The 22,288-nt window shown below is 46.4% G+C and overlaps 2 protein-coding genes across 19 annotated transcripts in view; both read right to left on the bottom strand.

The window, feature by feature from the left end:
* Positions 1-2,332, bottom strand: part of pals1a (protein associated with LIN7 1, MAGUK p55 family member a) — a 48,586-nt gene extending 46,254 nt beyond the window's left edge. The window contains exon 1 of the mRNA XM_020501515.2: positions 2,148-2,332. The gene's annotated coding sequence lies outside the window, so the exon portion shown is untranslated. The remainder of the gene's footprint in view (positions 1-2,147) is intronic.
* Positions 2,333-2,655: 323 nt separating this feature from the next.
* gphna (gephyrin a) overlaps positions 2,656-22,288 on the bottom strand; it is a 128,089-nt gene continuing 108,456 nt past the window's right edge. For 7 of the 18 annotated variants that reach the window (XM_031787881.1, XM_031787874.1, XM_031787873.1 and 4 more), the window contains 11 exons: positions 21,701-21,820; positions 21,280-21,338; positions 17,639-17,792; positions 17,298-17,419; positions 16,974-17,061; positions 8,366-8,439; positions 8,166-8,230; positions 6,782-6,871; positions 5,248-5,351; positions 5,040-5,136; positions 2,656-4,834 (listed from right to left, as the gene is read on the bottom strand). In XM_031787881.1, coding sequence (XP_031643741.1) covers positions 4,701-4,834; positions 5,040-5,136; positions 5,248-5,351; positions 6,782-6,871; positions 8,166-8,230; positions 8,366-8,439; positions 16,974-17,061; positions 17,298-17,419; positions 17,639-17,792; positions 21,280-21,338; positions 21,701-21,820 — 1,107 coding nt within the window. In that variant the 3' untranslated portion in view covers positions 2,656-4,700. The remainder of the gene's footprint in view (positions 4,835-5,039; positions 5,137-5,247; positions 5,352-6,781; positions 6,872-8,165; positions 8,231-8,365; positions 8,440-16,973; positions 17,062-17,297; positions 17,420-17,638; positions 17,793-21,279; positions 21,339-21,700; positions 21,821-22,288) is intronic. The other 11 variants (XM_031787879.1, XM_031787880.1, XM_031787882.1 and 8 more) reach the window with 3 other exon arrangements.

Genomic DNA, 22,288 nt, shown 5'->3' with positions numbered 1-22,288 from the left:
GACACCTCAGCTGTGGGTCAGTGTATCCTATCCTCCCTTAGCCTGTCACTGTGGAGGAGAAACAGACCAGGATTCTGATCTTCTCCAGAACTCTCACTCCACATTCCAACACTCCGCACACAGAATGAACATTCCAGATTCCAGGGAAGAGGAAATGAGAGATCATGTAACATACTGAACCACCTCATAACAGGGTTTTAAATAAAGGTGAAATAAAAAACAAACAGCACCAGGGTGGTAGAGAGGGGGCGGAGAGACGGGATGCATGAAGGTGGAGAGAACGACAGAGGGGCCTATGACAGTCTCTAGTCCATATAAGACAATGGCATTTATAGTAAGTGTTACATTTTGATAACATGTTGCAGAAGTACACTCAACAGCTATCAAACTCCTCAAAAATTAAAGTGGAGTGCTTTCAGCTATTCTACCTGCTCAAAACTGGACAATGACCTTCAACGTGGCAGTGGACATAAACGGAAGCGAAGGCAGCTCAGTTAATTTGTAAACCAAACTTCTTTTAATGTGAACTTTTTACTACTATATGGTGAACATTCTGCCAGTCACAACAAAACATTCATACTTCGATAAATAGAAGGCTCGCTCTCTCTGGCTACTACAACCATGACTATGGGGGTGGCCTAGCCAGGGTGGACAGCAGGGCCGGGGGGGGGGAGAGACGTCACATCAGTTAGGAGCTGTTTTAGTTTAGGCTTGGCTGCTAACGATGAGGTGAAGTATCTGAGATACCAGAATACCTTGATGACGAACTTGTCAAATTAAGGGGAAAACTCTTGGTTGCCGTGCATTCTGTAGCTCGTCATCAGCACAGGCTAATTTGAGAATTCAGGCCTTATTGTTGACAATACAACACTGATTATCAATGAACCATTTTGTTTTTAAGCAAGGTCAGTGGGGTCCTTCCCAGCAATTCACACAATTTGACTGGAGGCATGTGATTATAGAGACTGATAAGATTGTTATTTTTTACCATTATAGTACCAGGCTGGGCAGTAGGTGATAAGCACCCAGTGTGTGGTTGCTGCTTGATTAGATTTGAGTTATATACGATAAATGAATGTGGGCTTCATTAAATTATTTTATATTTAACTAAGCAAGTCAGTTAAGAACAAATTCTTATTTTCAATGGCGGCCTAGGAACAGTGCTTGTTCAGGGGCAGAACGACAGCTCGGGGATTTGAACTTGCAACCTTCCGGCTACTAGTCCAACGCTCTAACCACTAGGCTACCCTAGGCCCCAACATTGATTGTATTGCTTTTCTAATATATCTAAAAATAGATATTTGTACTGAACAAATAGCCTGCATGTGTTAGTCACTGATGCTTTTGTCAAGACAGCCATTGAAGGGAGTAGTTGATCACAATACGGGCATAACCTCGGTGTCAGACATCCGTGCTGATGTTCATGTTGACACAGGCCATATGGTGACCAAACGAAGATCACCGTCATCCTTATGTTGATTGATGAGGACTTTCTGGTCAGACTTTATTGCATTACTGTCAAAAACAGACTCTCATATCCATCTGTACTGGATTGGTAAATTAGTTAAATATAATGTTTTGAGACATGGGTGTCCTGGCTGGAATACTATTATTTTTTAGATGCACGAGCCCTTTTCATAACTAGAATTACACCTCTGCGAGCTAGCTAGTAGCAGACCGTTCTAGATTCAAGTCTGCTTTTTACAAATACCTAGCCACCTAGATAGTTATGGACAAACATGCAACAAATCTTATTCAAAAGACATGGACGAACTAAATATCTGTCTAAAGAGTGCATCGATTAGCGCACTCACACCTCACGCACGCAACAGGTTGGGCAAAAGTACCTAGTCCGCCTTTCTAGCTTGTAGCAGTTGCTAGCCATTGCGTTGAGACATTCTCTGCTATGCCATTGGATGGAAAGTGACATTCGGTGACAATTTTACCCAAGTAAATACACAATTTCGTTGTTATCACACGAAGTTGAAACAACAGCTTTAGTTCAACCTGATGTGAGATGCTCTTCTGTTAGTTCATCAGGTAGAACAAACTTTAAAAGATCGCGCTAGCTAACTAGCTCTTCCCTGGCAACGCGTCGCAGACAATGACACTCCAAAATACATAGGAAATGGAAGAGAACTACTCACTTTATTCCCGCAACCCTGTCGAGAATATATTCTTCATTGACATGTCCAATATTACTCCACTGTTTTTTGTATCAGTTGAGTCAAAAAAAAACTTTGCTAACTTTGTGCCACAATATCAGTCCGGATCCTCTTTTCCGTAGCCGTGCGTTAGGAGTCATTTCCAACTCGAGAGTTGTTCAGGGTCTCCCTTTTGCTCTACAGCGCCCAGTAATTTCGCATGAAACAACGTTCGCGATTGGACAATGCTGCTCACAGGACCCGAAACAATTCTATTTTGTCCAATGAAAGACGATTTTACATATATACAGTCTATGCTTTACGTCTGTAACTGACAGGGTTGATTTAGATGTTTTTTTTTACCCAGGGCAAGCTTTTGCTGAAATCAAGGACCAATGCTGTAGAAATAAATATATTTTGATGTACTCTCTATGTAGCATAGAATACAATATAATCGTTTTATATTTCCAATTGGACACGTCAGTTTATAAATAAGAGACTGAAGAAATTGTTTTACATAATGATCAAGGATGTTTAATTTTTCATTAGTTTCATCAATATTACAGAAAACGTTTATAGTACAGAGTTCAATATCTCCCCATTGCTTCATTAATTTAGTCAGGATTGCTGGTCACCATAATCTGTACAATATCACTCTTTTGTATTCATGTATTTTTCTGTACATTGTTTGAATAGTTGTTAAAAAGGCAGTCAGCACTTTAAATAAGCTGTTTCTTCCTTCTGAAATTAAACAAATAAAAGACTAAGTTTCCTCCCTCCTCCAGTTCCCTCACATATCTGTACTAGTATTTGTGAGGTGAGCAGTCCTGGAGGGGTGAGGGTGGGAGGGAGACAGGCCGTGTTGGTAAAGTAGAAGGTCAGGGGACAGGGTGGGACCAGAGGCATATATTTAGATATGTGGAAGAATACACGTCACTGGGTGGGACTTCAGGACCAAGTCAGACTATGAAGAAGTTAGTGGGCCTGTGGGGCAGCTAGGGGGAACGATCAGCCTGGAAGGAAGTTAGTGGGCCTGGGGGGGTAGCTAGGGGGAACGATCAGCCTGGAAGGAAGTTAGTGGGCCTGGGGGGGTAGCTAGGGGGAACGATCAGCCTGGAAGGAAGTTAGTGGGCCTGGGGGGGTAGCTAGGGGGAACGATCAGCCTGGAAGGAAGTTAGTGGGCCTGGGGGGGTAGCTAGGGGGAACGATCAGCCTGGAAGGAAGTTAGTGGGCCTGGGGGGGTAGCTAGGGGGAACGATCAGCCTGGAAGGAAGTTAGTGGGCCTGGGGGGTAGCTAGTGGGCCTGGGGGGCAGCTAAGGGGAACGATCAGCCTGGAAGGAAGTTAGTGGGCCTGGGGGGTAGCTAGGGGGCAGCTAGGGTGCCTGGGGGGCAGCTTGTGGGCCTGGAGGGGAAGCTACAGTAGTGGCCCTGGGGGGCAGCTAGGGGAAACAGTCAGCCTAGGGGGCACTGGCAGGCCACTCGCTGCCTTTCTCCACCTTCAAGGCCTGTAATCATAAAGGAGTAGGAGTGCTGATCTAGGATCAGTTTATCATAATGAATAAGATTATATAGACGGGGGGACCTGGTCCTAGATCACTACTCTGAGCCACTTTATGAATACAGGCCCAGGTCTCACCATGATGACCCTATGACTTTTGGCCCAAGATACCCACCACTTTTGGCAACTGCACACAAACACAACTCACAAAAACAACAAGCAAAGCTGTGTGTGAAGCCATTATGAGGCATTATAAAGCCCATATAATGAGGCATAGAAGAGAAGAAGAATACTAAAGGGAGGGGAAAGATAGCTAAAGGCACCCTCAGGACCCTGAAAACACTCCTAATAAGACAGAGCACCAAGGCTACATCATGATTCTTCACTCTATTCCTGCATGGATCTAGTAATGGTGGAAACTCCCTCCAGTCAATGCCTACCTTCACCAATCCAATGCCTTTAAAAATGACGGGGAGTGTGCAAGTGTACACTTCAGGAGAAGGGTGGAGAATCAGGACGTTCCCCAAGAGGGACTTCTGACATTATCTCAAAAGGGTTTCCGTTGTTCAAAAAGAATATATCTATTTACTATCATTTTTTTGTGAGATAAGAAAATAGTAATTTATTTGTATTTTTTTTTGAGCACCTACAGCTTGTTATTGAAATGCTACTGCTATCTATCTATAAGGTCTAGGGTTGAACACACAAAGCAATTGCAAGGATGAAAGAGAAACAGAGTTGCTTAATATGACAATATAATATTAATAATTATAATTATAATAATATAATACAGAATAAATCTCTTATTTTTTTCACTTTTAAAAGGTATAACATTGTCTTTCTTTGAAATACAATGATCTTTTCAAATTCAGATTTCATGATCAATGTATGTACTTCATTTACTTTGTGTTCGAGATGTTGGTTAATTATACTTGATGAACTTTATTATCCAAATCAACAAAAACTAGCTGTGCCATTGCATATTACAGAATAGTTATGATATGTGGACATGCACCACTTTCTCTCCCTGTCTATCTGTCCCCGTAAGATGACATCATCATAGTCGTCCTATGACCATCACGTCCACAACCTCTCCTTTATGCAGCTCCACGTATTGCTCTGTTTTAGGAGGCAACATCAGCAGCCCGTTGGCACTCCTCATGCTCATCAGTCGACTACTCATCTGATTTCCTTTAGGGGGGAGAGAGACAGAGAGAGATAAAGAGTGAGCGAGATAAAAAAAAAGGAGAGTGTTGACAGAGAGGGATAGAGGGGGGAGAGACAGAGAGAGAGCCAATAACATGACAAGGATCAACTTTTTGATACACACTTTCCCTTATCCATTTTTTACATGCAAACGTGCTGATGACAAAGTATTGTGTGTATGAGATAATACCTGTGCTCTGTGCCCATGGCAGAGGCTCCTGGTGGTGCCATGTCAGGATGCAGCGGTGGTACTCTGGACGAGGGTCCAACTTTACATCACAGGAAAGCTGTTTACACACACAGGAGAAAGCAGGGCACAGAATGATGACATCACACTCAACTTTAAACCCCAATGTATTTGCATTAAGCTATGTGTAAAAAAAAATGTTTAAACTTACCCTGGCTTTGATGATGGTGGGCCGAGGGTCCAGGATCCCCTGCATCTTCCTTAGAGCAGGGATGACGAAGAGGTTACAGGTGACGACCGCAGACACTGGGTTACCTGACCAACAGAAAGAGAGGGGCTGAGGATGAGAGGGAGAAAAGGACGGGACATTACCACTGTTCAGAGGGCTAAGGCGGGAGATGACAGGATAGGCCAGAGAAGGTTTGGACGGGTTGGGGTGTCGGAGCATTGTTGTTATTGACATGCTCCAGCTGGCAGCCCCTGTAGGACAGGATAAAGGCTCAGTGCAGAGTGGTTCTCTTCTCACCCCACTGGCCTGTCAGTTTGGGGCCGGGCTGGGGGACCAAGCTGGGGGCCTTGGCTGTGCAGGGTGACTTGGGCTGGGGGCCGGGCTGGGCCGGGGGGATGAGGAGGCAGACAGTTGAGACAGGTACGCTTCTGACTTTTTAAGGTTGCACAGAAGAGGGACTGGAGGGGTGCACTCTTTAGGGGAGTGGGAGAAGTGGGTGAGCGCTCTTTAGGGGAGTGGGAGAAGTGGGTGAGCGCTCTTTAGGGGAGTGGGAGAAGTGGGTGAGCGCTCTTTAGGGGAGTGGGAGAAGTGGGTGAGCGCTCTTTAGGGGAGTGGGAGAAGTGGGTGAGCGCTCTTTAGGGGAGTGGGAGAAGTGGGTGAGCTCTCTTTAGGGGAGTGGGAGAAGTGGGTGAGCGCTCTTTAGGGGAGTGGGAGAAGTGGGTGAGCGCTTTTTAGGGGAGTGGGAGAAGTGGGTGAGCGCTCTTTAGGGGAGTGGGAGAAGTGGGTGAGCGCTATTTAGGAGAGTGGGAGAAGTGGGTGAGCGCTCTTTGGGGAGAGTGGGAGAAGTGGGTGAGCGCTCTTTAGGGGAGTGGGAGAAGTGGGTGAGCGCTCTTTGGGGAGAGTGGGAAAAGTCTTTACACCAACCAGCAGCAGTGATGGGAGGTGTCAAAAAAGGTCAAATGAAATGAAACAGCAGGGGAAGGGTGAGTAGCGCTCTCAAATCACAACAAGCAACAGCATGGAATGATGGGATAGATACCCGCAGGGGCTCGGGACGACACTGAGAAACAGAACGAGGCGCGACAGAACCAACAGCAACGCCACAGAAACAAAACAATATTTCTCTCTCAGAAAACCGAACAGAAAATCACATTTAAGAAAATAAAAACTCTATATTTTATGTGAACATTTTTTGTTAAGATTCAAGTTTGGGTTTACTAAAAGGTGTAGTGATCTTATTTTGCTTAATCACTACTAAAAAAACGAACAAAAATGCCCCCAAACATGCCCAAACTGAGTTTGGGAGATAAAATTTCATTTGGCCTCAAGTTTGCATTTTGAGATCATTTTAAGCTTGAGGTTGGGCCAAGTTTCAGTTTAGCACTTAAAGCCCAAAAAATATTTCCCATTTTCAGTTTAAATTCCGTTTTCTGAGCTCATTTGAAGTAAGCTTGCTTTCCGGTAGAGAGCAGTGAGCACACTGAACGGTACGGTCAACCACGGTGGTAGCACCTACTTCCGCGCGGTGGCACAGGCACCCTGCTTGCCTCACTGTCGGGGACATGGTCGATGAAAATGGCGCCTGTATCTCTGAAGGTGAAATTACCTTAAAGCGGGAATATAAAAACAGTGGCAGTCACCACAGCCACAGACTAGCCCTCCGAACATACGTAGGACAGGCAGAGGCAAGGCAGGGGGGCTGGGGGAGGCAATAGGACAGGCAGAGGCAAGGCAGGGGGGCTGGGGGAGGCAATAGGACAGGCAGAGGCAAGGCAGGGGGGCTGGGGGAGGCAATAGGACAGGCAGAGGCAAGGCAGGGGGGCTGGGAGAGGCAATAGGACAGGCAGAGGCAAGGCAGGGGGGCTGGGGGGGCAATAGGACAGGCAGAGGCAAGGCAGGGGGGGCTGGGGGAGGCAATAGGACAGGCAGAGGCAAGGCAGGGGGGGCTGGGGGAGGCAATAGGACAGGCAGAGGCAAGGCAGGGAGGCTGGGGGAGGCAATAGGACAGGCAGAGGCAAGGCAGGGGGGCTGGGGGAGGCAATAGGACAGGCAGAGGCAAGGCAGGGGGGCTGGGGGAGGCAATAGGACAGGCAGAGGCAAGGCAGGGGGGCTGGGGGGGCAATAGGACAGGCAGACGCAAGGCAGGGGGGCTGGGGGAGGCAATAGGACAGGCAGAGGCAAGGCAGGGGGGCTGGGGGAGGCAATAGGACAGGCAGAGGCAAGGCAGGGGGGCTGGGGGGGGCAATAGGACAGGCAGAGGCAAGGCAGGGGGGCTGGGGGGGCAATAGGACAGGCAGAGGCAAGGGGGCCTGCTGGGGGCAATGGAGAGGTCAAGGTGCAGGGGGGGGGGGGGCTAGGAAAGTAGAGGGACAAGAGATTGTTGTCAGCAGGGCTGGTTGGGTGGGTCAAATTGGGGTCCAATTTCAGGTTTAGTGTGGATAAGGGGGCTGGCTGAGGTTTGATGTTTGGAGCTGGGTGGGTCTTAGGTAAACTCTAGGAACACGGTTTTGGAGGGCTGGTATAAAACATTCCCTCACACAAACATATTTATAATACAAACAACAACTCAAATACAAAATGTAAATGATCAATCGGGGAAAAAACTGCTACTGTGGAAGGAAGGCTGTTTTGTTCCAGGATGCTGTAGGAACTGAAAGGGTGGTGTAATTAAAGAGAAACATTACCTCTGTCTGAGGGCATGCTGCTGGATTAATACAACATGTTTCTCTCAGGGAAACGTATATTTGGTTGTTAAATGGTGCCGTTTTGGACTCAGAGCAGTCAAGGCCGGCGATCCCCTGCCAGTCCTGAGACTCAACAATATAATTTACGGATCTACACACAAACAACAGATACTGTACACAAAGTACATATGACTTGCACAGCTCATAAACACATACCTGGTAGGGCAAATATCAGTTTCCGTGCCCCGTCAATGTCCACAGTGGCGAACGTGGTGGGGAGACTATGAGAAGAAAACAGAAGATGAACCAACTAAGACCTTCCGTGATTCACTATCCATCTCTCCTAAACCATCCTCACTTGATGAATTAACAAGGCATATACCTCTAAACTATAAAATAAAAAAATTATGTCTTACCCTGGCTTCATAAAGACGCGTCCAAAATGGATCTGGGCGTGGAGGTCAATGTCAAGAACCTGCTTCAGATAGTCCTGAAACATAAAAATATATATAGTATATTATTGTGTTTTGTTTACAGTGTATTTCATGCCTATAAAGTTAATTAAATTAAATTAAGAATTATATTCATTGAATTATAAAATTCCTTTTATTATATTGACGTTGAGGAAGAAGTTGTCATAGGACAGTGTTAAACTTCTTATCAAGTCAGTGGGTTTAAACGGAGACTTTGATTATCTCTACTGACACGTTTCCATGTCCGACAGATGGTGAGGTGTACACGTTTCCATGTCTGACAGATGGTGAGGTGTACACGTTTCCATGTCTGACAGATGGTGTGGTGTACATGTTTCCATGTCTGACAGATGGTGAGGTGTACACGTTTCCATGTCTGACAGATGGTCAGGTGTACATGTTTCCATGTCCGACAGATGGTGAGGTGTACACGTTTCCATGTCCGACAGATGGTGAGGTGTACACGTTTCCATGTCCGACAGATGGTGAGGTGTACACGTTTCCATGTCCGACAGATGGTGAGGTGTACACGTTTCCATGTCCGACAGATGGTGAGGTGTACACGTTTCCATGTCCGACAGATGGTGAGGTGTACACGTTTCCATGTCTGACAGATGGTGTGGTGTACACGTTTCCATGTCTGACAGATGGTGTGGTGTACATGTTTCCATGTCTGACAGATGGTGAGGTGTACACGTTTCCATGTCCGACAGATGGTGAGGTGTACACGTTTCCATGTCCGACAGATGGTGAGGTGTACACGTTTCCATGTCTGACAGATGGTGTGGTGTACACGTTTCCATGTCTGACAGATGGTGAGGTGTACACGTTTCCATGTCTTACAGATGGTGTGGTGTACACGTTTCCATGTCTGACAGATGGTGAGGTGTACACGTTTCCATGTCTGACAGATGGTGAGGTGTACACGTTTCCATGTCTGACAGATGGTGAGGTGTACACATTTCCATGTCTGACAGATGGTGAGGTGTACACGTTTCCATGTCTGACAGATGGTGTGGTGTACACGTTTCCATGTCTGACAGATGGTGAGGTGTACACGTTTCCATATCTGACAGATGGTGAGGTGTACACGTTTCCATGTCTGACAGATGGTGAGGTGTACACGTTTCCATGTCCGACAGATGGTGAGGTGTACACGTTTCCATGTCTGACAGATGGTGAGGTGTACACGTTTCCATGTCTGACAGATGGTGTGGTGTACACGTTTCCATATCTGACAGATGGTGAGGTGTACACGTTTCCATGTCTGACAGATGGTGTGGTGTACACGTTTCCATGTCTGACAGAGGGTGAGGTGTACATGTGTGATCCAATAACAGAAGTAATTGGAGCAGAAAACCCAGAGAGAGAAGTAGAGAATTCAGATAAGCAGTAAACATACAAAAGGTCAGCCAAACCAGCTGGAACAGAACAGCAGGAGTAACAGCTAGAACAGAACAGCAGGAGTAACAGCTAGATCAGAACAGCAGGAGTAACAGCTGGATCAGAACAGCAGGAGTAACAGCAGGATCAGAACAGCAGGAGTAACAGCTGGATCAGAACAGCAGGAGTAACAGCAGGATCAGAACAGCAGGAGTAACAGCTGGATCAGAACAGCAGGAGTAACAGCAGGATCAGAACAGCAGGAGTAACAGCAGGATCAGAACAGCAGGAGTAACAGCTGGATCAGAACAGCAGGATCAGAACAGCAGGAGTAACAGCAGGATGAAAACAGCAGGAGTAACAGCTGGAACAGAACAGCAGGAGTAACAGCAGGATCAGAACAGCAGGAGTAACAGCTGGAACAGAACAGCAGGAGTAACAGCAGGAGTAACAGCTGGATCAGAACAGCAGGAGTAACAGCAGGATGAGAACAGCTGGATGAGAACAGCTGGAGTAACAGCAGGATGAGAACAGCTGGAGTAACAGCAGGATCAGAACAGCAGGAGTAACAGCTGGATCAGAACAGCAGGAGTAACAGCAGGATCAGAACAGCAGGATGAGAACAGCTGGATCAGAACAGCAGGAGTAACAGCTGGAACAGAACAGCAGGAGTAATAGCTGGAACAGAACAGCAGGAGTAACAGCAGGATGAGAACAGCAGGAGTAACAGCAGGATCAGAACAGCAGGAGTAACAGCTGGATCAGAACAGCAGGGAGTAACAGCAGGATCAGAACAGCAGGAGTAACAGCAAGATGAGAACAGCTGGAGTAACAGCAGGATGAGAACAGCTGGAGTAACAGCAGGATCAGAACAGCAGGATGAGAACAGCTGGATCAGAACAGCAGGAGTAACAGCTGGAACAGAACAGCAGGAGTAACAGCTGGAACAGAACAGCAGGAGTAACAGCAGGATCAGAACAGCAGGATCAGAACAGCAGGAGTAACAGCAGGATGGGAACAGCAGGAGTAACAGCAGGATGGGAACAGCAGGAGTAACAGCTGGAACAGAACAGCAGGAGTAACAGCAGGAGTAACAGCTGGAACAGAACAGCAGGAGTAACAGCAGGAGTAACAGCAGGATGGGAACAGCAGGAGTAACAGCAGGATGGGAACAGCAGGAGTAACAGCTGGAACAGAACAGCAGGAGTAACAGCAGGAGTAACAGCTGGAACAGAACAGCAGGAGTAACAGCAGGAGTAACAGCTGGAACAGAACAGCAGGAGTAACAGCAGGAGTAACAGCTGGAACAGAACAGCAGGAGTAACAGCTGGATCAGAATAGGATGAGAAAAGCAGGAATAACAGCAGGAGTAACAGCAGGAGTAACAGCAGGAGTAACAGCAGGAGTAACAGCAGGATGGGAACAGCAGGAGTAACAGCAGGATGAGAACAGCAGGAGTAACAGCAGGAGTAACAGCAGGAGTAACAGCAGGATGAGAACAGCAGGATCAGAACAGCAGGAGTAACAGCAGGATGGGAACAGCAGAAGTAACAGCAGGATGAGAACAGCAGGAGTAACAGCAGGAGTAACAGCAGGATGAGAACAGCAGGATCAGAACAGCAGGAGTAACAGATGGAACAGAACAGCAGGAGTAACAGCAGGATGAGAACAGCAGGAGTAACAGCAGGATGAGAACATCTGGATCAGAACAGCAGGAGTAACAGCAGCATCAGAACAGCAGGATTAACAGAAGGATGAGAACAGCAGGAGTAACAGCAGGATCAGAACAGCAGGAGTAACAAAAGGATCAGAACAGCAGGATGAGAACAGCCGGATGAGAACAGCAGGATCAGAACAGCAGGAGTAACAGCTGGATCAGAACAGCAGGAGTAACAGCTGGATCAGAACAGCAGGAGTAACAGCAGGAGTAACAGCAGGATGAAAACAGCAGGAGTAACAGCTGGATCAGAACAGCAGGAGTAACAGCAGGATCAGAACAGCAGGAGTAACAGCAGGAGTAACAGCTGGATCAGAACAGCAGGAGTAACAGCAGGATGAGAACAGCTGGAGTAACAGCAGGATGAGAACAGCAGGATGAGAACAGCAGGATGAGAACAGCAGGAGTAACAGCAGGATCAGAACAGCAGGATCAGAACAGCAGGAGTAACAGCTGGAACAGAACAGCAGGAGTAACAGCAGGATCAGAACAGCAGGATCAGAACAGCAGGAGTAACAGCAGGATGGGAACAGCAGGAGTAACAGCTGGAACAGAACAGCATGAGTAACAGCAGGAGTAACAGCTGGAACAGAACAGCAGGAGTAACAGCTGGATCAGAATAGGATGAGAACAGCAGGATGAGAACAGCAGGAGTAACAGCAGGATGAGAACAGCAGGAGTAACAGCAGGAGTAACAGCAGGAGTAACATCAGGAGTAACAGCAGGATGTTAACAGCTGGATCAGAACAGCAGGAGTAACAGCAGGATGGGAACAGCAGGAGTAACAGCTGGATGAGAACAGCTGGATCAGAACAGCAGGATGAGAACAGCTGGATCAGAACAGCAGGAGGAGTAACAGCAGGAGTAACAGCTGGAACAGAACAGCAGGAGTAACAGCAGGAGTAACAGCAGGATGGGAACAGCAGGAGTAACAGCAGGATGGGAACAGCAGGAGTAACAGCTGGAACAGAACAGCAGGAGTAACAGCAGGAGTAACAGCTGGATCAGAACAGCAGGAGTAACAGCAGGATGAGAACATCAGGAGTAACAGCAGGATGAGAACAGCTGGATCAGAACAGCAGGAGTAACAGCAGGATGAGAACAGCAGGAGTAACAGCTGGATCAGAACAGCAGGAGTAACAGCTGGATCAGAACAGCAGGAGTAACAGCTGGATCAGAACAGCAGGAGTAACAGCAGGATCAGAATAGCAGGAGTAACAGCTGGAGTAACAGCTGGATCAGAACAGCAGGAGTAACAGCTGGATCAGAACAGCAGGAGTAACAGCTGGATCAGAACAGCAGGAGTAACAGCTGGATCAGAACAGCAGGAGTAATAGCTGGATCAGAACAGCAGGAGTAACAGCAGGATCAGAATAGCAGGAGTAACAGCTGGAGTAACAGCTGGATCAGAACAGCAGGAGTAACAGCTGGAACAGAACAGCAGGATCAGAACAGCAGGAGTAACAGCAGGATGGGAACAGCAGGAGTAACAGCAGGATGGGAACAGCAGGAGTAACAGCTGGAACAGAACAGCAGGAGTAACAGCAGGAGTAACAGCTGGAACAGAACAGCAGGAGTAACAGCAGGAGTAACAGCAGGATGGGAACAGCAGGAGTAACAGCAGGATGGGAACAGCAGGAGTAACAGCTGGAACAGAACAGCAGGAGTAACAGCAGGAGTAACAGCTGGAACAGAACAGCAGGAGTAACAGCAGGAGTAACAGCTGGAACAGAACAGCAGGAGTAACAGCTGGATCAGAATAGGATGAGAAAAGCAGGAATAACAGCAGGAGTAACAGCAGGAGTAACAGCAGGAGTAACAGCAGGATGGGAACAGCAGGAGTAACAGCAGGATGAGAACAGCAGGAGTAACAGCAGGAGTAACAGCAGGATGAGAACAGCAGGAGTAACAGCTGGATCAGAACAGCAGGAGTAACAGCTGGATCAGAACAGCAGGAGTAACAGCTGGATCAGAACAGCAGGAGTAACAGCAGGATCAGAATAGCAGGAGTAACAGCTGGAGTAACAGCTGGATCAGAACAGCAGGAGTAACAGCTGGATCAGAACAGCAGGAGTAACAGCTGGATCAGAACAGCAGGAGTAACAGCTGGATCAGAACAGCAGGAGTAATAGCTGGATCAGAACAGCAGGAGTAACAGCAGGATCAGAATAGCAGGAGTAACAGCTGGAGTAACAGCTGGATCAGAACAGCAGGAGTAACAGCTGGATCAGAACAGCAGGAGTAACAGCTGGAACAGAACAGCAGGATCAGAACAGCAGGAGTAACAGCAGGATGGGAACAGCAGGAGTAACAGCAGGATGGGAACAGCAGGAGTAACAGCTGGAACAGAACAGCAGGAGTAACAGCAGGAGTAACAGCTGGAACAGAACAGCAGGAGTAACAGCAGGAGTAACAGCAGGATGGGAACAGCAGGAGTAACAGCAGGATGGGAACAGCAGGAGTAACAGCTGGAACAGAACAGCAGGAGTAACAGCAGGAGTAACAGCTGGAACAGAACAGCAGGAGTAACAGCAGGAGTAACAGCTGGAACAGAACAGCAGGAGTAACAGCTGGATCAGAATAGGATGAGAAAAGCAGGAATAACAGCAGGAGTAACAGCAGGAGTAACAGCAGGAGTAACAGCAGGAGTAACAGCAGGAGTAACAGCAGGATGAGAACAGCAGGAGTAACAGCAGGAGTAACAGCAGGAGTAACAGCAGGATGAGAACAGCAGGATCAGAACAGCAGGAGTAACAGCAGGATGGGAACAGCAGAAGTAACAGCAGGATGAGAACAGCAGGAGTAACAGCAGGAGTAACAGCAGGATGAGAACAGCAGGATCAGAACAGCAGGAGTAACAGATGGAACAGAACAGCAGGAGTAACAGCAGGATGAGAACAGCAGGAGTAACAGCAGGATGAGAACATCTGGATCAGAACAGCAGGAGTAACAGCAGCATCAGAACAGCAGGATTAACAGAAGGATGAGAACAGCAGGAGTAACAGCAGGATCAGAACAGCAGGAGTAACAAAAGGATCAGAACAGCAGGATGAGAACAGCCGGATGAGAACAGCAGGATCAGAACAGCAGGAGTAACAGCTGGATCAGAACAGCAGGAGTAACAGCTGGATCAGAACAGCAGGAGTAACAGCAGGAGTAACAGCAGGATGAGAACAGCAGGAGTAACAGCTGGATCAGAACAGCAGGAGTAACAGCAGGATCAGAACAGCAGGAGTAACAGCAGGAGTAACAGCTGGATCAGAACAGCAGGAGTAACAGCAGGATGAGAACAGCTGGAGTAACAGCAGGATGAGAACAGCAGGATGAGAACAGCAGGAGTAACAGCAGGATGAGAACAGCAGGAGTAACAGCAGGATCAGAACAGCAGGATCAGAACAGCAGGAGTAACAGCTGGAACAGAACAGCAGGAGTAACAGCAGGATCAGAACAGCAGGATCAGAACAGCAGGAGTAACAGCAGGATGGGAACAGCAGGAGTAACAGCTGGAACAGAACAGCAGGAGTAACAGCAGGAGTAACAGCTGGAACAGAACAGCAGGAGTAACAGCTGGATCAGAATAGGATGAGAACAGCAGGATGAGAACAGCAGGAGTAACAGCAGGATGAGAACAGCAGGAGTAACAGCAGGAGTAACAGCAGGAGTAACATCAGGAGTAACAGCAGGATGTTAACAGCTGGATCAGAACAGCAGGAGTAACAGCAGGATGGGAACAGCAGGAGTAACAGCTGGATGAGAACAGCTGGATCAGAACAGCAGGATGAGAACAGCTGGATCAGAACAGCAGGAGTAACAGCAGGAGTAACAGCTGGAACAGAACAGCAGGAGTAACAGCAGGAGTAACAGCAGGATGGGAACAGCAGGAGTAACAGCAGGATGGGAACAGCAGGAGTAACAGCTGGATCAGAACAGCAGGAGTAACAGCAGGATGAGAACAGCAGGATGAGAACAGCTGGATCAGAACAGCAGGAGTAACAGCAGGATGGGAACAGCAGGATGAGAACAGCTGGATCAGAACAGCAGGAGTAACAGCTGGATCAGAACAGCAGGAGTAACAGCAGGATGAGAACATCAGGAGTAACAGCAGGATGAGAACAGCTGGATCAGAACAGCAGGAGTAACAGCAGGATGAGAACAGCAGGAGTAACAGCTGGATCAGAACAGCAGGAGTAACAGCTGGATCAGAACAGCAGGAGTAACAGCAGGATCAGAATAGCAGGAGTAACAGCTGGAGTAACAGCTGGATCAGAACAGCAGGAGTAACAGCTGGATCAGAACAGCAGGAGTAACAGCTGGATCAGAACAGCAGGAGTAACAGCTGGATCAGAACAGCAGGAGTAATAGCTGGATCAGAACAGCAGGAGTAACAGCAGGATCAGAATAGCAGGAGTAACAGCTGGAGTAACAGCTGGATCAGAACAGCAGGAGTAACAGCTGGATCAGAACAGCAAGAGTAACAGCTGGAACAGAACAGCAGGATCAGAACAGCAGGAGTAACAGCTGGAGTAACAGCTGGATCAGAACAGCAGGGAGTAACAGCAGGATGAGAACAGCAGGAGTAACAGCTGGAACAGAACAGCAGGATCAGAACAGCAGGAGTAACAGCTGGAACAGAACAGCAGGGAGTAACAGCAGGATGAGAACAGCAGAAATAACAGCTGGAACAGAACAGCAGGATCAGAACAGCAGGAGTAACAGCTGGAACAGAACAGCAGGGAGTAACAGCTGGATTAGAACAGCAGGAATAACAGCTGGAACAGAACAGCAGGATCAGAACAGCAGGAGTAACAGCTGGAACAGAACAGCAGGGAGTAACAGCTGGATTAGAACAGCAGGAATAACAGCTGGAACAGAACAGCAGGATCAGAACAGCAGGAGTAACAGCTGGATCAGAACAGCAGGAGTAACAGCTGGATCAGAACAGCAGGAGTAACAGCTGGAACAGAACAGTAGGAGTAACAGCTGGATCAGAACAGCAGATGCACAGTACTCGAGGTTCAACATAGAGACCAAACTCCACCCCTAGCCCCATTGTCTCAACTGTGTGTAACATTAGAATGATGCCATCTGACAATGCCCCTAGCCCCTACTCCCTAGCCATTTCATTTGCTCTCACAAACACAGTGACCTCATAAATATACATCTAAATAAGCACACTGCCTCACCACTCATTTGTTATTTAACCTTTATTTAACTAGGTAAGTCAGTTAAGAACAAAGAAGAATTTACAATGATGGCCTACCCCAGCCTCCCATAACCCCGGACAACACTGGACCAATTGTGCGCCGCCCTATGGGACTCCCGATCACGGCCATTTGTGATACAGCCCGGGATCAAACCAGGGTCTGCAGTGACGCTTATTTAGATGTATTTTTTATGAGGTCACTGTTTAAAAAGAACCTTGTTCTTTTTAAACTTTTTATATAATCTTACCTTCTCTCCCATGGACACACCTCCTGAGGTGATGATGACGTCAGCACGGCTGATCCCCTCGTTCAGGGCATTAAGGAGGTCGTCTGGGCTGTAGGAGAAAGGTCACAGGTCACAGTTCATACACTCCCATCTTTCTGATCGTAGATGAATCTATAGCTTTCCAGACACAGATTTTAGCCTTGTGCTTTCAGATTCACTATCGAGCATGCTTTTTTAAGTCCAGGACTAGGATTAATGTGTGTCCAGGAAACCAGCCCAATATTTTCTAGGAGGGTAGATGAAGCCATTGTTACTGAGGCTTAAGATTGAGTGTTGTTGACTGACTTGTCTCCGACAATGCCCAAGTTGATGGTAGGGTAGCCATGTTCCTGAATGGTGGCCAGCAGTGTAGATCTGTTACTGTCCCTGATCTTCCCTGGGTGCAGGTCATCCTCTGGGTTCAACAGCTACACGTACACACAGAAGGTTACTTTATTGTTCATATTCTACAGGAAACCATCTCACATCCTGCAATATTTTCCTGTCAGAACCTGGGATTCAAACCGGCAGATGTCTTACCCACCTCTCTAACTTCTAGGCTACCTGCCACTGCAATCCCAGGTATTAAAGATACCATGAATGATGGCAAAATATGTGTGCATGGATATGTGTGTTTGTGTGTTCACCTCGTTGCCAGTTGACATGACAGCCACCACTGGGAACTTCTGCACCTCCACTTCAGTGACTCCTACGGTGGCCAGCAGGCCAATCTCAGAAGGGCCCATGTGGGTACCCTTGGACAGGACACATTCCCCACGCTTTATATCATGACCTATAGGCCTGGAGGGAGGGGAGAGAGAGGGGGCTGGGTGAGTGGCAGAGACAGTACTGGTACTACGGTCACGTGGAATTTCACTGCCTTCATGACTCGTGACCCCCAGTGTGGCATCCCTAGTAGTACCTCAAGATTTATATCATGACCTATAGGCCTGGAGGAAGGAACAGAGGGTGAGTGGCAGGCACTCAGATACTGTAGACATGGCTGTGTAATACATAGTGCTGAGCTATTAGTGCTTTTTGAGGTTGGTTCGGTTAAAAAATGATCACAGTATCTAGACTATGTGTCACATGGAATGACGCTGGAGAGGCGAAGCAGGTATGGGGAGTCAAACATTTCATGTGGAACAGACATGGAACGAGATAGGAACAGCGTCAGAAAACGAGTAACACAAACAAAAGACAATCAATGCAGCAGGGGGGAACAGAGCAAGGGAACTGACAAATATAGGGGAGAAAATATACAAATGAGTGAGTGAGTCCAGGTGAGTCCAATATCTCTGATGCGCGTGACGAGGGAAGGCAGGTGTGAGTGATAGATGATAGGAGTGAGTGATACAGGGCAGCCTGGCACCCTCAAGCGCCAGGGGGGAAGAGCGGGAGCAGACGTGACACTACGCACATTACACTAGTACTGTAGCATGGTAGCGTATCTACGAACCAACCAAAAGCAGTAAAGACAAAGGAAGACAGCGTATATTGAAGAGAAGTGAAACCTAAAGACCAGTTAGTTCACAGACAATAGGGGAAAGTAAGGGTTAAAGGAGTAGTCAGTAATTATAACAGTCTTATTGTTAAAGAGGAGAATTGGGAACCGTGATTATATATAAATGACTCACACTTGACTCCCTTCTCCCTTTTACTAGCTTGGACTTTGCTGCTTTATTGAGGAAAAATGTACTTACTACAACTGTGATACAGAGCCTTCAGAAAGGATTCACGTTCCTTGACATTTTCCACATTTTGTTGTGTTACAGCCTGAATTTAAAATGGATAACATTTAGATTTTTGGGTCACTGGCCTACACACAATACCCCATAATGTCCAAGTGGAATGATGTTCTTCAATATCTTTTAAAAAAAAAAATGTATACAGATGAATAAAAAATGAAAAGCTGAAATGTCTTGAGTTATTAACTATTCAATCACTTTTTTATGACAGGCCTAAATAAGTTCAGGAGTAAAAATGTACTTAACAAGTCACATAATAAGTTGCATGGACTCATTCTGTGTGCAATAATAGTGTTTGACATAATTGTTTAATGACTACCTCGCCACACATACAATTATCTGAAAGGTCCCTCAGTCGAGCAGTGAATTTCAAACACAGATTCAACCACAAATACCAGGGAGGTTTTCCAGTGCCTCGCTAAGAAGTGAACCTATTGGTAGATGGGTAAACATAAAAAAGCAGACATTGAATATCCCTTTGACTATGATGAAGTTATTAATGACACTTTGGATGGGGTATCAATACACCCAGCCAATACAAAGACACAGGCGTCCTTCCTAACTCAGTTGCCGGAGAGGAACAAAACTGCCAATGGGGCCAATGGTGACTTTAAACAGTTACAGAGTTGAATGGCTGTGAAAACTGAGGAATGGTCAACAACATCGTAGTTGCTCCACAATACTAAGCTAATTTACAGAGTGAAAAGAAGACTATACAGAAATATTCCAAAACATGCATCCTGGCACTAAACAAGGCGGCACTAAAGTAATACTGCAAAAAATGTGTTTGGCAAAAAAATGCAACACATTACTGAGTACCACTCTCCATATTTTCAAGCATACTGGTGGCTGCATCATGTTATCGGTATGCTTGTAATTGTTAAGAACTGGGGAGTTTTTCAGGATCAAAAGAAACGGAATGGAGCTAAACACAACCAAAATCCTAGAGAAAAACCTGGTTCAGTCTGGTTTCCACCAGACACTGTGAGATGAATTCACCTTTCAGTTTTGACATAAATCTGGTTGAAAATCTATGGCAAGACTTAAAAATGTTTGTCTAGCAATAATCTACAACCAATTTGACAGATCTTGTAGAATTATTTTAATAATAACTGGGCAAATATTGTACAATCCAGATGTGCAAAAGCTCTTAGAGACTTTTGTTTTAAATGTTAAAATTTAATTAACTAGGCAAGTCAGCTAAGAACAAATTCTTATTTACAATGATGGCCTACCCCGGCCAAACCAAAACCCTATGGGGCTCCCAATCACGGCCAACATATCCAAAAAGACTCACAACTGTACCGCTGCCAAAGGTGAATCTAACATGTATTGACTCAGAAGTGTGAATACTTACTTTCAACAAATTTGCTAACATTTCTAAAAACATGTTTCACTTTGTCATTATAGGGTATTGTGTGTAGATGGGCGAGAGAAAAAAGGCTGTAACATAACAAAATGTGGAATAAGTCAAGCAATATGAATAATTTATTGAACTGTATGTGGTTGTCCCACCTAGCTATTTTAAGATGAATGCACTAACTGTAAGTTGTTCTGTCTAAGAGTATCTGCTAAATGATAAAAATGTCCTTTTAAAATGATTTTAGAGCTTTTAACATTCAACTGCCAAAATATTTAAAATATTCCATTGTCTTTGTAAGGTTCACATTCGGTAGAAATGACTATGAAATAATAAAATACTGCAGTTATGTATATTACTTTTTTATGCTTTAATTATGTTTCACTCCTTAAAGTCATCATCTCATCTCTGCTCAGGCAGTAACAGTCAGCCAGCCAGACAACATGATCTCTGTTCTCTCCATACTGTACTGTCTTCAGTCATCCTATTTAGCAAGACTAGCCTGCCTAAGTATGCTGCAGAGCTGTCTGACAAAATCATTTGACTACTTCTTCAAAGTAGTTATGGTATACTTTCACAAACGGTCTCTATCCCTCTCTCTCGTCCTTGTGTTGTGTATATTCCTCTCTCATGCAGTCTATGCAGTCTATGTGTATCTAACTTAATATAGCAGGCGTAAAGGTGTATTCATCGCTGTCCGAGCTGGAAGGAACAGGTGAAAGAAAGAACAGGCACAATGGATTATGGTCACTGGCTGCCTGTGAGTTTATAATTCATTTTAAGATTCTTCTATTGGTTGTTAAATCAATCCACGTTGGTGCACCCCAATACATGTCAGACATGCTTTAAGTCATGTACCCAAGTAGGTCCCTCATGTCCTCTGGCCTTTTAACTATCCCAAAGTCTAGGAACAAGAGTCATAGAGAGGCAGCCTTTAGTTACTATACCGCCCAGCGTCCCACATGGTTCTTAACTTGATTTCTCTTGTGAATGATTTGATTTCTCTCTAGAGAAACGGCGCGTTGGGGAAATAGTTAATCTCTCAGCACTAGAGGTAGAGTTCTGTTACAGAAAAGCGTTGAGTAAAACTGGAATTTCAGTTTACTTCCTGATTTAACTGGATTTAAATGAAATCGAGCCCACCAGTCCTGACTGGTACAACCTTAAACTTGTCACTCACCTGATGTCCTGTCCAGGGCGTGCCTGTACCAAGATCCGCACCTCCAGCTCTTCTGTGCCCTGCAACGACAAACAGAGCGGTTAATGAAGGAGATTACATTCCGTACTATTGGCAGGAAGAGGTTTGTGGCAGATGAGGAAGTCTACATGTACAATACAGAAAGGCTGTCTGTTTGTGGAGAGGAGATACTGGAGACAGAGGAGAAAGGATTGAGGGAAAGTTGCGAAACAGAGAGGCGAGAGACATATGTTATTGTAATGTATTTGTATAGTATATTCCATGTGGATAAAGTTCATTGAAATAAATTGAGAGGGGGTCAGGAAGTTGCCACAGGAGATGGGAGAGTGCTGGTTGACTCACGTCTTCAGAGAGAGAGAGGGAAGAAGGAGGAAAGAAGGAGAGAAGTCGGGTGTTGACTCACGTCGTCAGACTCTCGAAGCAGCTCTGTGTCCTCCACCTGCACTACAGCATCCGCCCCACAGGGGACAGGAGCCCCCGTTGTCACCCTCATCACCTGGCCCGGCATCACTGTGTGGGTCGGCTACAGAGACACACATGCAGGTTGGACATTATAAAGGTGCTAAACATGCTTATAACACATATTCCAAGGCATTATAACTGCATCATAACTACCGGCATGAAGTAGTGTTATCGACATTTCAATTGGGAAGTTGAATTATCAGAAATCGACTATATACAATTTTCACAAGATATACTTATGAACATGAGCATCAATAGTGGAAGCTGTGTGTCCATAGCGGAGGCAGTGTGTCCATAGCGGAGGCAGTGTGTCCATAGCGGAGGCAGTGTGTCCATAGCGGAGGCAGTGTGTCCATAGCGGAGGCAGTGTGTCCATAGCGGAGGCAGTGTGTCCATAGCGGAGGAAGTGTGTCCATAGCGGAGGCTGTGTGTCCATAGCGGAGGCAGTGTGTCCATAGCGGAGGCAGTGTGTCCATAGCGGAGGCAGTGTGTCCATAGTGGAGGCAGTGTGTCCATAGCGGAGGCAGTG

This window comes from Oncorhynchus kisutch, linkage group LG14 (assembly GCF_002021735.2).
Source record: "Oncorhynchus kisutch isolate 150728-3 linkage group LG14, Okis_V2, whole genome shotgun sequence".
In the NCBI taxonomy this organism is placed as follows: domain Eukaryota; kingdom Metazoa; phylum Chordata; class Actinopteri; order Salmoniformes; family Salmonidae; genus Oncorhynchus; species Oncorhynchus kisutch.
The sequence above is the reverse complement of the archived record's forward strand: the minus strand, read 5'-3'. Positions and strand labels throughout refer to the sequence as shown.